The sequence below is a fragment of the Heteronotia binoei genome, chromosome 13 (assembly GCF_032191835.1).
Source record: "Heteronotia binoei isolate CCM8104 ecotype False Entrance Well chromosome 13, APGP_CSIRO_Hbin_v1, whole genome shotgun sequence".
In the NCBI taxonomy this organism is placed as follows: Eukaryota; Metazoa; Chordata; class Lepidosauria; order Squamata; family Gekkonidae; genus Heteronotia; species Heteronotia binoei.
The window spans coordinates 70,496,693-70,511,885 of NC_083235.1; the positions used below are offsets into that span (position 1 = coordinate 70,496,693).

A 15,193-nucleotide genomic window follows, 5' to 3' on the forward strand; every position below is an offset into this window, starting at 1 on the left:
AGACCCATGGTTTGATAAGGAATGCCAAAAACTGAAACACCAACTGCATGCAGTATAACACACATTGTAACAGCCTTGCTGCCAATATCCCCTTGAGCGACTTTGAACTGAAAAATAAGCTTAAAAGATACAGTGGCTCATAAGAAAAGACAATTATGTATTAAGAACTGGGATTTACTTATCACTGCCCCTAACAGTAAGCTTTTCTGGTCATTCGTTACTGGTGCTTCTAACATGAAGAGCCCTTGTTTCAGACATCCCATCCCTGCTGAGGTCTGGATAGACCACTTCGAACATTTATTTTTTGACCCTCTGTCCATTGTGTTGGATCAGCAAGAACAAATCCCCCCCAATTTAGCTAAATGGCCCCCTATTACTCCCAATGAGATTAATAATCTAATCAGTCATTTGAAGGCAGGGAAGGCCCCAGGTCCAAGTGGACTCCCACCAGAATTATTTACAAACAATTCTGACCGGTGGGCTTCCCCTCTGGCAACTCTCTTCCCAGTAATCGATAAAACAGGGACCATGCCTGAATCAGGGACAAATTCCATAACGGTCCCAATTTACAAGAAGGGTGACCCACAAGCACCAGAGAACTACCGCCCAATTCGTCTGCTTGACACAGAAGGCAATTTATACGCGAGATGCCTCTTGGAAAAACTTACTTCATGGAGGCAAGAGCAAAATCTCCCAAGTAGGGAACAGATTAGATTTTGCCCCGAGAAGTCTACGCTGGACCACTGCATAACTCTTAACTATCTGATAGAGAAATACAGTGGTACAGGGGGGAGAAGGCTGTTTGCAGCCTTCCTCGATTTAAAAGAGCCGTTTGACTCTATTCCCAGGGACCTTCTCTGGAATAAACTAGACGTCATGGGTCTGGACAAATGCCTACTTTTTCTTATCTGTAAAATGTATTCCCGTAATAGCTGTCAAGTGCGGTATAACGGCCTAGGTGCGTTAACTCCAAAGATCACTTCCGATCAGGGAGTCAAACAGGGCTGTATTCTAGCCCCTTATCTGTTCAATCTATTCTTGAATGATCTGGCCCCCTCCCTAAATGCTATTGATGGCCACTTCCCTAAATTGGGGGCATACGTTATCCCTTTATTGCTTTATGCTGACGTTCACTCTTTCCAGCCAAGACAAGCAGCAGCTAAGCTGCAAAAAGAACCCACCCCTCTTTAGGCTTCCCTCCACCCCTCTTGGAGAACTTGGATAACGTACAAATCCCATAAGGCCTGCTGGAAGAAGAGACTGCACGAACCACCGAATTTATCAACAGCAAGGAAACATAAATCACAAGCCATTTTCTCTCCTTTATTACTACATCTTGATAAGCCAAACAAAGTTTGCAAGTAAAAAAAAAAAGTCACAAATTACTTTATACAGATATTGTAAGCAACCAAGCATCCACAGCTGCAAAAGTAACACATCTCTAAGCATTGCCCAATAGCCAGTCCCATCGGTTTTAAATACTGTACAGAATCAAGGCTAGAAATTGATTTTTTTTGTGTAATATTTCTTTCCCCCCATCCCTCCCCAGCATTTAACAAATAGAGGATTTTAATTTATACATCACAATCATGTAGCCCATCTCAAAACTAACAATATGCCTCATGCTTTGGCTTCTGTGTGTATTTAAGCATTTGTCTCCTGGAAATTCTCTTCACTCTTTATTACATATACACCAAAAAAGTTACATAGCTGCAGTGTGCTCAAGAGCAACTGCGTAATCTAGAGCTTCACATTATCCAAAAGCTTATAGAAAAAAAACCTGTAAACTTCTGTGCATGCCTCTGGTAGGGGCTGACCGCAAGGACAAAGGGACAGTGCTTGATCGATGCAAAAGGCGACAGCAGAGCCCTAGGAGGCTAGAGAAAGCGACATCTTTCCAGGGTTACAACCTCTAAGGTCAGACAAAGCTCTCCCTCGCTCTTCAGGAAAGGGAGTCCTCTAGCTCAGCTCTCTGCAGTTGATAGTGACATTGAGTAGCTCTACAATTCTCTGGCTATTCCTGCCTTGCTCATCTGCTTCAAATAAGGAGCGTGGCCCTCTGTTCAAGCTCAAGTGGGCCACTGTGGGACTGACATTTGGGGATGTTTGTGTCTCTGATGCATCATAATGATGTGGTCTGCTCACCTCTTAGGGAGACGAGGAACCAAATTCCCAGCAGCAGGAGGATTGTGATAACATATGAACATACTGCCTTTTTTTTTTTAAACTTCTTTTCCTCTTTCCCAAATTGTAGGCACCCTGGCTGCTATTTCTCAGGGAAAGAGGACTGGATTTTCTTTTTCCTGCTGAATAGCTTATCCCTTCACCATTGTGAGAGAAAAATGTGTACTTATGTTGCTTTTTTCCTAAGCCATCTATGCTGAGGAAATGAGGGTCAGAGTGAAAAAAGCCCTCTTACTTCCCCTTGAATAGCTGCCCCAGTGCTGCATGGGGGGGCAGGAAGCCTTGACATGACATAGAACTACACCTAATATGTAGCTTCACTAATTGTTCTGCTACTCTTTTACTAGCATGGCATCCCTTGAGACTTATCATTGGGCGGCCACAAAAACATATGTGCTGTCACCTCCCAGCCAGAGAATAAAGCCCGTCATAATCCATAGCACTATGGTGACTAATATCTGAGTAGCACAAGACACGTCCCATCCTCCCTGGTGTTTCAAACTAGATACATGTATTGGAAGGATGAAAGAGGGGAAATTAGGTCAGTATCAGAGAACAGAAGTACATGGGTAAACTGATACCATGCAACAGTGTGGGAACAGTGAATGAAAACCAGAAAGTGAGAATATGCATGTACCCCCAGCTTTGATTACGAACAAGTACAGGGCTGGGGTTTCTAACACCTGCTCTGTCATGGTATCATGTCATATCAGAGAAGTTGCAGACTAGGAACAAGAGACAGGAATTAACAGTGGCTTACAATGAAGGCTGTTGGACTAGAGTAACCCATTGTCTACCCATAGCATATAGGCTTGCGGCTGTGAAGTTGATATGAATCTGTGAAGACATGGAAGTCAGAACCTACTTGGCAAACCCATTAGTTAAAGCAGAAACTGAAAAAAAAACACCCCACAATTGTTCTAGCGCCATCCTGAGGTACCTTGGTGTACATGGTTCAGTAGATAGCCATTTGTTCATGTATCCAGGAGAATAGCAGGCTATACTATATACACTATTCCCCTGCAAGGCAAAGTGGAAATAACTGTTCTGTCCAGAAGTCAAGTTTCCGAGGGCTGGCCACATCAAGTTCACCTTGCGTAGCACTTAAGGTTTTGCCTCAAAATGGCCAGTAGTGAACTAGACTGTCAGGAAAAAGGAACAGGTTATATTCATCACTTAAATGATCTCATGTAGGAGTCCAAATCTAACACCATCTTCCACTGTTCTCGGAAGAAATGATCCATCTAGCTCAGAGTGGTATAAAGCGAACAGATCAGGAAAGGGGCGCATAATTAAAATGTGGTGCGCCAGAGCAACCACCAGGCTCCCCTCCCCCCTTTAGTAAACTTGGGTAAGAAGGCGGAGGAATAAGTAGAGCATTACATTTTCCTCCCTAAACAACCATCTTCATCCTTCACACATAGCAAACGCCCAAGAGGATCAAATGACGAGAAGGGAATTACTTCATACAAGCAAGAACTGAGAGGATCCCACTTCCAGGTTTGCATAAGATCTGGAATAGAAAGGCCTCAGCTCCTAGTCTCTCAGGATCAGACACAAAAAGAGAACAATGGCAGGGGTGTGTGTGTGTGTGCGTGTGCACACAGAGATGCTCAACCGTCCTGTGCATCTGGAATGTGGAAGGGAAGAACCAGCCTAAAATGAGTTATGGGATCTTCTGCTTTCTCTATAACAAACCAGGCCAAGGAGGAATGGGTGCAGCATGACACAGTCTATTTATTGTTGACAACTTTCGCTAGTTTCCTCCTCCCTGCTTCCCTTCTTTTCTGTGCATCTGTCTGTCCCCTATCACCTGATACTTTTTATTTGTCTTCTGTCCACTCTAGGATGTTGGCCTCTACTAGAGCAGCCCGGTACTGCTGCAAGACACCACAGATGCTCTTTATGAACCCCTTGGAGAGTGGGAATAGAGGAAACCCAATGTCGGGGTAGCCACTCCTTTCAGGAAGGAAGCTCCTGTAGCTCTTCCTCCTTTTCTTTGGTTTCACACTAGGCTGCTGAGATACAGAGTCCAGAGTGCCTTTACTCTCATCCGTAAGGTCTCTGGCAAAGCGTGCTGCTCTGGCCTGACCCATACTCTCCGAGTCTGAATACTGATGGATGTCACCAGAAGCAAGTGTTGACGTTCCACAACCGGAGTCTTCCAGCTCCTCTCTGTCTTCAGGCAATGGGTTAACTGCTGCAGCTGCCCCTAGCTCCTCTTGCTCGCTCAGTGGCCCCATGCTGTCTACAGGGCTCTCGGGGAGAGTGCTGCATGCTGAATGCACAAAACAGGAATCCCCCAGACTAGCTTGGTCGTGGCTTCTCTCAACCAGCTCATTTGTCTCCACCCAGGACTCAATACGGTGGACCAAGCGCCAGCCATTGCAGCAGAAGTGCTCATAGATCTCTTGTTCAAAGACTTCCACTGGCTTGCGCAGCAGCTGCATCATGGACTGCACCACACGGATCAAGGCCATCTCATTGTAGCAACGGCTGTTCTCATAGCCCTCTTGCAAGCCCCGGTCACTGTCAAAACCAGCCTCATTGTAATAAGGCTCATTAACTAGGATAAGCCCTGTTGGAAAACAATGAGAGGGGGAAGAGGGAGTGGGGAGAACAAGACGTTTAGAGCATTGTGATTCAATGGAAAATGCACACATGCTGCTGTTAGATTTGCCTTCTGAAGACAAAAAATCCCCAGAGCGAGGGGCTATTAACACATGCACGTGTTTGGAAAAGAGAAATCTGTGTGGCTCATACTTGGCGAACGTGAAGGTCTCAATCCATCCATCCAAATTCTTAAGAAATTCACTGAGTGTGATTCTATTATTACAACACGCAGTTTTTGAATAATACGTCCCTCTGTATCCCCAGTGAAGTTTGACAAAAAATGTTTCAGAGGCTTAAATGTTTGACATGTTCTTCTAAGTTTCAAGTCTTCCTAACTGTTATGTCACTCCTCCTCCTTCAAAGAAATAAAACTCTTGATCCCCCCCCCCCCGCCCCCTCCCCCAATCAAACCTCTGTGGACAAATTTGGCAATCTTGGGCCAGCCACTGCAGTCAGTACCTCATCCTGCACCCAGAGTCAGGGCTCACTTAATGTTTTGTTTCAAACAGCTCAGTACTTCTTAGAGGTACAACTGAACATGATGTTCCTCATGACGTACAAGGAACAATGCCTGTTGAAACTTAACAGCCTGTAACTGCAGGCTGTGTGTCTGCTTTTTCACCTCTGTAAGAGTAGCTCCAGTGGAAGGGAAATTGTTGTGCTGCTATGCAGAGAGAGAAGAAAAACGTGGAAACAAAAATGAGCACCATGTGGGCTGCTCTAGAGGTCTGATGGATTTTTAACAGCCAATCCAATGAGTTATTTGAAGCCCACTTATGGGCTGGCAGCTTTCTAGAGGTGGCCGTGGTTTTACCGTCAAGGCACGAGCAGTAAGCACCTGGATATGGATGGCTGCACTTATAGCGAGAGAAAAAGGAATGGAGAATGTTAAGAGTGGTGGGGGAATTCAGACTGCTAGAATGGGTACTTTGGAAACATTTCATTCAGGTGAGTGGGCAGGAGATTTAGCAAGCACCCTGCCCCGTAATCTCTTGCCAAAGCTAAATTCCGAGTCCAGCTTCAATACTGAAAAATACCTTGGATTGAGATGAGCACCTGGAGAAGGCTGGATTTGCTGGTCCACCTCTCTGTGCCCTGGAACAGACAAAATTATAGTGAACAGGTAGCAGTGAGGGCTAAAAGAGCATCAAAATGTAGGTGAGAACTAACTGGGGGCAAGTATTAGAGAACGTTTTAGTACTTATTTTAAAACGTCGTCATTTTGACCACACCCCGCTGGCATTACGTCATGCAAACGTGGCTTTAATCTACCTGTTCATTTGTAGAACTGGGGCTTGAGCAAGAACTACAGGATCCACGACGCTCACAAAAAACTCATCAAGCTCTGGCAAACTGACGTTACCTGCTCTGAGCCAGCTTTGAAAGAGCGGGTTATAAATCTAATAAAATAATAATAACAGCAGGAACTATGAAGCAATGGTCATTTGAATTCTTACCTTCCCCTTTCTGGGGGCAAAAACAGCAAGCAGGTTTGGTGTCGCAGTGCAGTGCAGTGCTGGACTGGCACACCCAGCACCCTCACCAATGGAAAACAGGGCCGCACTTATCCGTAAATGTTGTTTATCTTCTGTGCAGGCAAACTTGGGACTGCACATGGGCCAGAGCTGCATATCAGTAGGTTTTACCGCTAAAAGCCTCCGGGGGCACTGCGTGCCAGAGCAGAACTTGAGACCATGAGCTCCCACCTCAGACACTCTTCCACTGCTAAAGACAACACGCAGCTGGGCAGGAGGGAAGGCACGTGTGCTTGCGCAGAAGATACTCAATGAACAACAGTTACAGGAAAGTGAAACCCTGTTTTCATTGTCGATCCTCTGTGCAGTCCCACATGGGGATTTGAGCAAGCGACATGCCTATTTGAGCATGGACTGAAGGACCACCTTCCCCAGTTGAGCTTTTTGCCTTGCCTGCCGGTCTAGAACATATTGGTGAATGAGGTGTCTGCAGATGGCCAGGTAGCCACTTGACAAATCTCTGACAGTGGAACTCCACTCCTGAATGCAGCAGAAGAGGGCACAGCTCTAGTAGAATGTGTGGGCACCTCTAACGTGCATGGTATCTCGGCTGTGGCTGAGAAGCAGATTAAACACTGCTCTATTCCTATGGAACTTAAACGTCTATGGAACCTAGATACAACCTTGAACAAAAAACTGAGGCTTGGGTGAAGTGTAACCCTCTCTGGGAAGAACTTCAAAAAAGGGTGCTCCACTCAAAGTGTTGCTAGCTTGCTCACCTGTCTGGCAGATGTAACGGCAACAAAAAAAACAACCTTTCCTAGAAAGCAGAGCTAATGGGCAGGTAGCCATAGGCTCAAAGCCTGTTCTATGGGAAGGGCGGGCTAAAAATCGAATTAAATAAATAAATAAAGGGTTTACCAATCAAGTCGTCAGAACCAAGGAAAAAGACCATTGAGGTACCACAGGCTCCTTAGGTGGACAGATATTAGAGTGTCCCTTGAGGAAACTCTTCATCAAGTGATGGGGGGAAAGGGATTTTCCACCCATGCATGAAAAAAAAGAAATTGCTGCTAAGTGTACCTTTAATGATGAGAACGCTAAGCTTTTATTTTTTTAGAAATAAAACATACTAGGTTTTTTTTCCTGAAATCAGGCAATATATGGAGACCCTCTCTGTTCACACCAAAGAATGAACTGTTTCCACTTATAACCATAAGTCTTTCTGTTGGTAGGCTTTCTAGAATTTCATAATACGTAATTAACCTCCTGGGAGAAACTCAAGTTCCTGTCCTAATTTTCCAAGCTGTAAGCTTGAGGTGTTCCTAGTTCATGGTACAGTACCTTGCCAATACTGATCAGATCTCTGTGTTTGGGAAAGGGGATATAATGGCCATGAGAGAGTTCCAAAAGGCTCTGAAACCAAATTTGGTGAGGCCAAAAGGGGGCCACTAGAATAATCTCTGAACATTCTCTTCTGGCCTTCTCCAGAATCCTGAATAATAAAAGGAGTGGAGGAAATGCATAAAGCAATTTCCCGACCCAGGAACCCTATGCCCCTACCAGTGTGGGAACAGAACGTCCTGGCCTTCTCATTGTCCTGGGTTGCGAACAAATCTACACTCAGGATAACCCACTGAGCAAAAACTGGTGCTAGGGATATGGCTTTCAGAGACAACTCACTGCTTTAGAAGTAAATTTCTGGCAGTCTTTGCAGTTGGACATGTTGTGTTCCTCCCCCAAACAAAACAGACAGAAATCACGCTAGTTTGTCTGACTCATTTTTGCATCACAGCAAGTGCATTTCTTAAACAAAGTCTTCTAAAGTCATTCCAGAGCCCGGAAAATGATCCAAGGACACAAGAAAAAAGCTCCTCACCACAATGAACCTAGGAGACTCATGATCAACAAACCAACTTCTTCAGCTGCAAAAGAGGGACTGAGGTTAGGGGGCGCTGCTGTGCAAAGAATACGTGGTTCCTGGGTGGGAACAAGTTGTGCTCCAGCATGCTGCGTGCCTGGAGGCTTTTAGCTGTTAAACCTACGGATAGGCAGGCCTGCTCCATGCACAGCCCCCATATGTGGGTCTGCACAGAAGATCAACGATAACATAAACATTCTCGCATTAACAGATCCCCCCACTCGATAATAAAATCTGCCCTTAGTCTGACTGACCTTGCAGCCGAAGCCTCCATTCGTGTTTTAAAGGTCAGCTGGAAACAACCTGCCTACTGCAGAGTCCTCCAAAGCGTCATGCATGCTCAACAAGTATTACCACTAGCAGTCTTTGCAGTGGTGCCTTCAGGGCCAATTACTACCACTCATCTACCATGCCTCGAGAAATTTCCAAGAAAGAAGCAGGGTTCTGAAAACATGCTTGCATTTATAGCACATGCTTCTATGCGTCATGCAATCTCCCCCAGAGGACACGAGCAACTGGTATAATGAACGTTGCAGATGGGGCTGGACACCCTGTGTTATATAGATGGGTCTCTTTTATATTAAAGGTGGCCTCTGCCAAGCATCAACATGGATATCAATGTCACTGCCATGCAAGATAGGGATTGACTTGGGATTCCCACATTCAACAGTATATGGTCTTTAGCCACCATACTTACATCAATTTGGGTTCTCCTTACTGGAAACCAAATGAAGACCAACTCAAGGCAACTCAAGAGAACAGCTATAATTAAAATATTTCTTTCTCCCTCTTCTCCCACAAAGGGTGCCCAAGGCAGTAACAAAAAGATACACTGAACACTTCTAGTTACTTTCTGACCACATCTGTTTGTATTACCTTGCCTATCCATGTCCCCAGAAGGCTTACACAGACTTTTCCATTATCATACAAGTTGGGGTTCAGTCTCCCACTGCACTGGGAGAGGTAGCGGAAGAGAGGGGGGACAGCTGGGTAGATGTTGGGGAGCTGGATGTCAAATAAGAAGAGGCCATCTTCATATGGTGTGCGTGTGGGTCCTTTGACTAATGCCGAAAACAGATCCTGTGAAGAGGCTATATGTAAGATCAAGCAGCATTCCACAAAGAGAAAACACAGTTAATGAGGAGCTAATTGAGTTAACACCAGTAGGAAAGTGCTTCAGCCACCCCACTCAAATCTCTTCAGGTGTCTACATGCCCAGTTTACACTCTATTCCAAGATCCTCTAGTGTGAACTCCAAAGTGAAAACTTAAAAAGCAAATGGCGGAAGGCATCTACTCTACTACCTAACGCATTTCTTCTACATTTTCTTAATATGGCTAGGTGAATCAGAATGTCAGAAAACAGTTAAACTGACTCCACTACAGCTTTTAAAACACTGCAGAAAAGTGTGGAAGGGATGACTTTGTCTGAGGCACAGTAGTTCTACTCCAGCTGGTAAAGTGAATCTTTTTAAAGCATTTGGCCTACTGGTCAGAAAATAGCAAGGGGTTGGGGGGGGGGGAAGTTGCTGAAGACTCTTCCCTTATCCTCTTGCATGGTCATCCTTGATATAGAAAAAAACCCTTACTTTGCTCAAATCCTGTTCAGAGCAGCTTGCTGATCAATCCAGCAAATTTTTAAAAAAACGTGCTAGTGCTTAAAGTTTGAATGTTACAAATATCATTTTTTAAAAGAGTGATACGATGGCTGAACAGGAGTATGTGAGTCTTCATAGTGAAAGTAATGAACCCCGCAGAGGGCATAGCGGCATTGTGTTGGTGACTTATGTTTTAAAAAATGATGCATCAAACCGTAAGTTGCAAGATGGGTTATTTTATCAATTAAGACGGTACCGAAGGAATTTTTTGAAAAATAATTGTGCTTCTCTTCTTTTCATGACTTCTTTTTATATTAAATTTTGATTGAATGTACAATTTCCACATTAATATAAAACAGAGGTGGCCAAATTTGCTTAACGTAAGAGCCACGTAGAAGAAACGTCCGACATTTGAGAGCTGCAAGACATGAACATGACCAGACTCGCTCTGGACTGCCAGATCCTGAAACACCAACCACCCCCCCCCCCCAGACAATTCACTGTGCAGTTATATATTAGTAGCAAAAAGGCCCATTGTAAGATGAATTGTAAGATGAAATGAAATTGCTGAGCAGTCGGGTTAGAACAGATAAAAGGAGCTATTTCTTCACCCAAAGGGTGATTGACATGTGGAATTCACTGCCACAGGAGGTGGTGGAGGCTACAGGCATAGCCAGCTTCAAGAGGGGGTTAGATAAAAATATGGAGCAGAGGTCCATCAGTGGCTATTAGCCACAGTGTGTACATATTTTTGGCCACTGTGTGACACAGTGTTGGACTGGATGGGCCATTGGTCTGATCCAACATGGCTTCTCTTATGTTCTTATGTGACACAGAGTGTTGGACTGGATGGGCCATTGGTCTGATCCAACAGGGCTTCTCTTATGTTCTTATGTGACACAGAGTGTTGGACTGGATGGGCCATTGGCCTGATCCAACAGGGCTTCTCTTATGTTCTTATGTGACACAGAGGGTTGGACTGGATGGGCAATGAGTCTGATCCAACATGGCTTCTCTTATGTTCTTATGTGACACAGAGTGTTGGACTGGATGGGCCATTGGTCTGATCCAACATGGCTTCTCTTATGTTCTTATGTGACACAGAGTGTTGGACTGGATGGGGCCATTGGCTGATCCAACATGACTTCTCTTATGTTCTTATGTGACACAGAGTGTTGGACTGGAGGGGCCATTGGCCTGATCTAACATGGCTTCTCTTATGTTCTTATGAAATACAACAGGCTTTAGAAAAAGGCATGGCTTGATGAAAGTATAGCCAGTAGGTAGGGAAAGCATGGGGTAGTGTACTATAGGCAAAAGAACAGATGTGGAAGTGAAGGACAGCATACCTTTTGGCAGTAGAGAGTCAGTGTTCTCTGTGGTTATATGATGCAAGGTAGCAGTGCCCATAATCAGAGTGTTAATGAGTGGAAATGGGGCTATGTTGGCTGGGAAACCCAAGACAGCAGGCACCGTAGAGAAAGTTCAGCATCTGTGCAGTCTGGGAAGTCGTCTGGTGTTCGAGCTCCGTGTCAGAGCAAGTGGCCACCATGTCCACCTTGTAAGAGGACAGCTCTCAAGGGAAGTGGGGTGGAAGGAGCTACGTAGTGGTAGCACTCTATGTAGTGGTAGAACTCAGGGCAGGAGCGATGTGATGGCTGAACAGGAGTATGTGCTTATGAGTCTTCATAGTGAAAGTGTCAAGTGGGCACCCCGCAGAAGGCATAATGGCAGTGTGTTGGCGATTTGTGTTTTGGGCAAGAAAGTGAAAGTAGGGTAGAGTAAGTGAAGGCATGCATAGGCAATGTACATTGGTTGGCCAGTGAACAAAAGTTCTGAATGTAGTGTGGACTGTGAAAGGGAAAATTACTGTTGTGTGCAGCCTTTACTGCATGATAGATGCCTCACATGTGTGTGCAAATAAACATTGTCTGTATGGATTATAGAAGCGTTGTAACATTGTATACCAGTGGTTGGAAGAGGCAGACCAACACAGAATGACTGAAACCACAGATGGAAAGATTATGAGAAGTACAGGACCTCTTTGCAGACCACATTTCTGCTGAAGACTGTTGTCAGAATTGAGAGGGGTGTTGGTGATGGCAGGGGGGCCGTGCCCGGCAAGGTGCATTAGAGCGGCAGGGCCTGTCTTGAGTGTTGGGAAGGCGCTTGAGGCTCCGTGCCTGTCTTCCGGACCAGCTTTGGATTGTTCTAAACCGCTCAGTCTGGAGGAAGTTGACAGAATCCTCTCTACTGTGCGCCCAACAACATGTGATCTGGACCCTTGCCCACCCTGGCTGATTAAAGCTTGCCTGGGAGAGCTCCGATATTCTATATGGGATATCATAAATAGATGTCTCTCGGAAGGGCTTTTTCCAACGTCTCTTAAAGAGGTGGCGGTCTGCCCTCTCTTGAAAAGGCCCACTCTAGACCCGGCCAAAATGGTACACTACTGGCCAGTCTTGAATTTACCCTTTTTGGGTAAAATTATTGAGAGGGCAGCAGCGCTACAGTTACAGAGCTTTCTGGAGGATGCTTCTGTCTTAGATTCCCACCAGTCCGGCTTCCGTCCAGGCCATGGGATGGAGACAGTTTTGGTTGCCCTGGTGGATGACCTCCGGTGGCATCTGGATCGAGGCGGCTTGGCAGTACTGATGTTGTTAGACCTATCGGCTGCGTCTGATACGGTCAACTATCAGCTGCTGACCCACTGTCTCACCAATGCAGGGATCCAGGAGTTAGTCTTACAGTGGCTCTCTTTCCTTTGCAATCGGGGAGACAAAGGGTATTAATTGGCGGAGAATTGTCTTGGAGACACACCCTTAATTGTGGTGTGCCTCAGAGGGCGGTTCTATCCCTGATGCGGTTTAACATCTATATGCGACCCCTTGCCCAGATTGCCTGGAGGTATGGGCTGGGTTGCCATCAGCACGCTGTTGACACCCAGCTCTACCTACTGATAGACGACCAATCTGATGACGTCCCAGTAAACCTGGACCAAGCACTGCAAGCTGTGGCTGGATGGCTTAAACTGAGCCGACTGAAGCTGAATCCGACGAAGACAGAGGTCCTTTGCCTGAGTCATGGCGATCTGGGTCGGGAAACTCCCCTACCAACTTTTGACGGTGTGCCACTGACAACGGCACACAAGGTCAGACGCTTGGGGTGCTACTGAAGTCCTCCTTGACAACGAAGGACCAGATAGCAGCGACTACGAAATCCGCCTTTTTTCATCTTAGGCGGGTGAAACAGTTAGCTCCTTTCCTTGACCAAAGCGACCTGGCAAGGGTGATCCATACAACGGTCACCTCGAGACTGGACTACTGTAATGCCCTCTACATGGGGCTGCCCTTGTCACGAACCCAGAAGCTTCCAGCTAGTGCAGAACGCGGCAGCCAGGCTGTTATTGGGGCTGCCCAGGTGGGAGCACGTACAGCTGGCGCTGCAAAAACTGCACTGGCTGCCAATAGTATACTGGATTCGCTATAAGATGCTGGTCATTACCTTTAAAGCCCTTCATGGCCGAGGACCTGCCCACCTGAGCGACTGTCTGTCCCCACACGTTCCCCAGAGGGTACTAAGATCGGGAACTCAACATCTTTTAGTGATTCCCGGGCCCAAAAGAGGTGAGACTGACGACTACCAGGGATCGCGCCTTCTCAGTAGCAGCCCCCCACTGGTGGAACCAGCTGCTGGAAGAGGTTAGGGCCTTGCGGGACCTCGCTCAGTTCCACAAGGCCTGTAAGACCATACTCTTCTGGCTTGCTTTCAACTGACCCTTGAGACCTACAACAGCAGGAGGAATTCAGGAAATACTGACGCCATCGTAACTGAATAACACCAAAATGTTATTAGCACCAACTGTTTTAAATTGTTCTATTAATTAATGGTTTTAATTATTATGAGGTACCAATGTGTTAGTCTTTTATTGTTTTTACGACTAATGTTGTCAGCCGCTCTGAGCCTGCCTCGGTGGGGAGGGTGGGGTATAAATTTAATAAACTAAACTATTATCAGAGCAAGGGGGCCAGGGGCAGGTTCCCTGAGCCTTAGAGGGGGTGGAAGATGGCTGTTGCTGGAGTGGTGGCCAGGGCATTCTGGAGGGTGTGGCAGAGGCCGAGGGCTCAGTGAGAAGTCTTGGAAGGCTGCCAGAGAGAGACAGGGGCTGTGTGGGCCTGGAGGGCAGCCGTGTGGACTGGTGATTAGCTTTTTGGGAACAGCAGCTGCAAGGATGGTTGGGAGCTGGTGTAGAGCAGCAGCCCTGTCTGAGGCATGTTGACACAGAGAAGCATCTCTGAGGTAAGCCTGAGTAGAGCAGCAGTTCTGTCTGAGGCATGAACAGAGAGAAACATCTCTGAAGTAACAGAATTTTGATGGGTTTTTGCATCGCTTCCAGTTCTGCAGTGGGCTGGGGCAGGGCAGTCAGACAATTGTAGGCCAGAGACAGTGTCTGAGCCACAATGGGCCAATAGGAGACCTGGATTTGGCCACCTCATAGGGCTTTTATTATAGAGAGGATTACAGAGAGGGGGGGGGGAGGGAGCATCAGGCAAGAATAAAAGCAGCCTTGAGTTGCTGGCAGAGCATTTATTTATTTTATATGCCATTAAAGGTTGATTGATGATGATGATGATGTATTTATTTCAATTTTTAACTAATCTATGATGGTAATAAACTGGCTAGAATTGTTTCCTGAAATTTTTCTTGAAAGCGATATATTTTGGCAAGCATTCTCTAGCTCCCACAACCGGAAATGAGAGGCAGAGGGAGAGGAGAAGGGGAAGAGACGAGACGAGACTGGGGGAGGGAGAGAGGGTAGGAGAAAAAGCAATTTTAACTTTAAATGCGTTCTCCACATCCCCTGTGCTGGCTGGCTTAGTGAAGGGATGGCTGACAGGGTGGTGGGAGCTTCGAGAGCCACACAATATGTGTGAAAGAGCCACATGTGGCTCCCGAGCCACAGTTAGGCCACCCATGATATAAAGGGCCATTCTCACCTGTGACAATCAATGGCATTAAATGCATCTACTGTAAAAGGAGAGGGAGACGGGAGAAAAAAAAATATGGGACTGGTACCACTGACTGCAATGCCATGAGAGAAATAAAAGCCCCTTCTGGGTGTCTGAAGATCAAGTTAACAGATTTTCAAACACAAATTGAATCCTTTAAGGAAGACAGACTCAGGCTTGTGCTTCCTTTGGCCAGCTCTGCACAGAAATACGTGGACTCACCATTCTGTCTTCAAACGTTTTCACCATGATACCATCCGGCAGTGAGGTTGCTAGTAGAGCCATTTCTTTCCTTACTGTGCTGAAAAACTTCTTGGCTTCTGGAGGTTGGAATTCCATTTTCTTAAAGGCATGACTATCTAACAAAGCAAGGAGAAATCAAGGCAGCAGGTTT

The 15,193-nt window shown here is 46.0% G+C and overlaps 1 protein-coding gene across 1 annotated transcript in view; it reads right to left on the reverse strand.

Annotated features, from left to right (window-relative positions):
* Positions 1-1,304: 1,304 nt before the first annotated feature.
* UBE2O (ubiquitin conjugating enzyme E2 O) overlaps positions 1,305-15,193 on the reverse strand; it is a 149,267-nt gene continuing 135,378 nt past the window's right edge. The window contains exons 15-18 of the mRNA XM_060253506.1: positions 15,022-15,158; positions 9,070-9,273; positions 5,835-5,892; positions 1,305-4,762 (exon numbers count right to left, since the gene is read on the reverse strand). Coding sequence (XP_060109489.1) covers positions 4,008-4,762; positions 5,835-5,892; positions 9,070-9,273; positions 15,022-15,158 — 1,154 coding nt within the window. The 3' untranslated portion in view covers positions 1,305-4,007. The remainder of the gene's footprint in view (positions 4,763-5,834; positions 5,893-9,069; positions 9,274-15,021; positions 15,159-15,193) is intronic.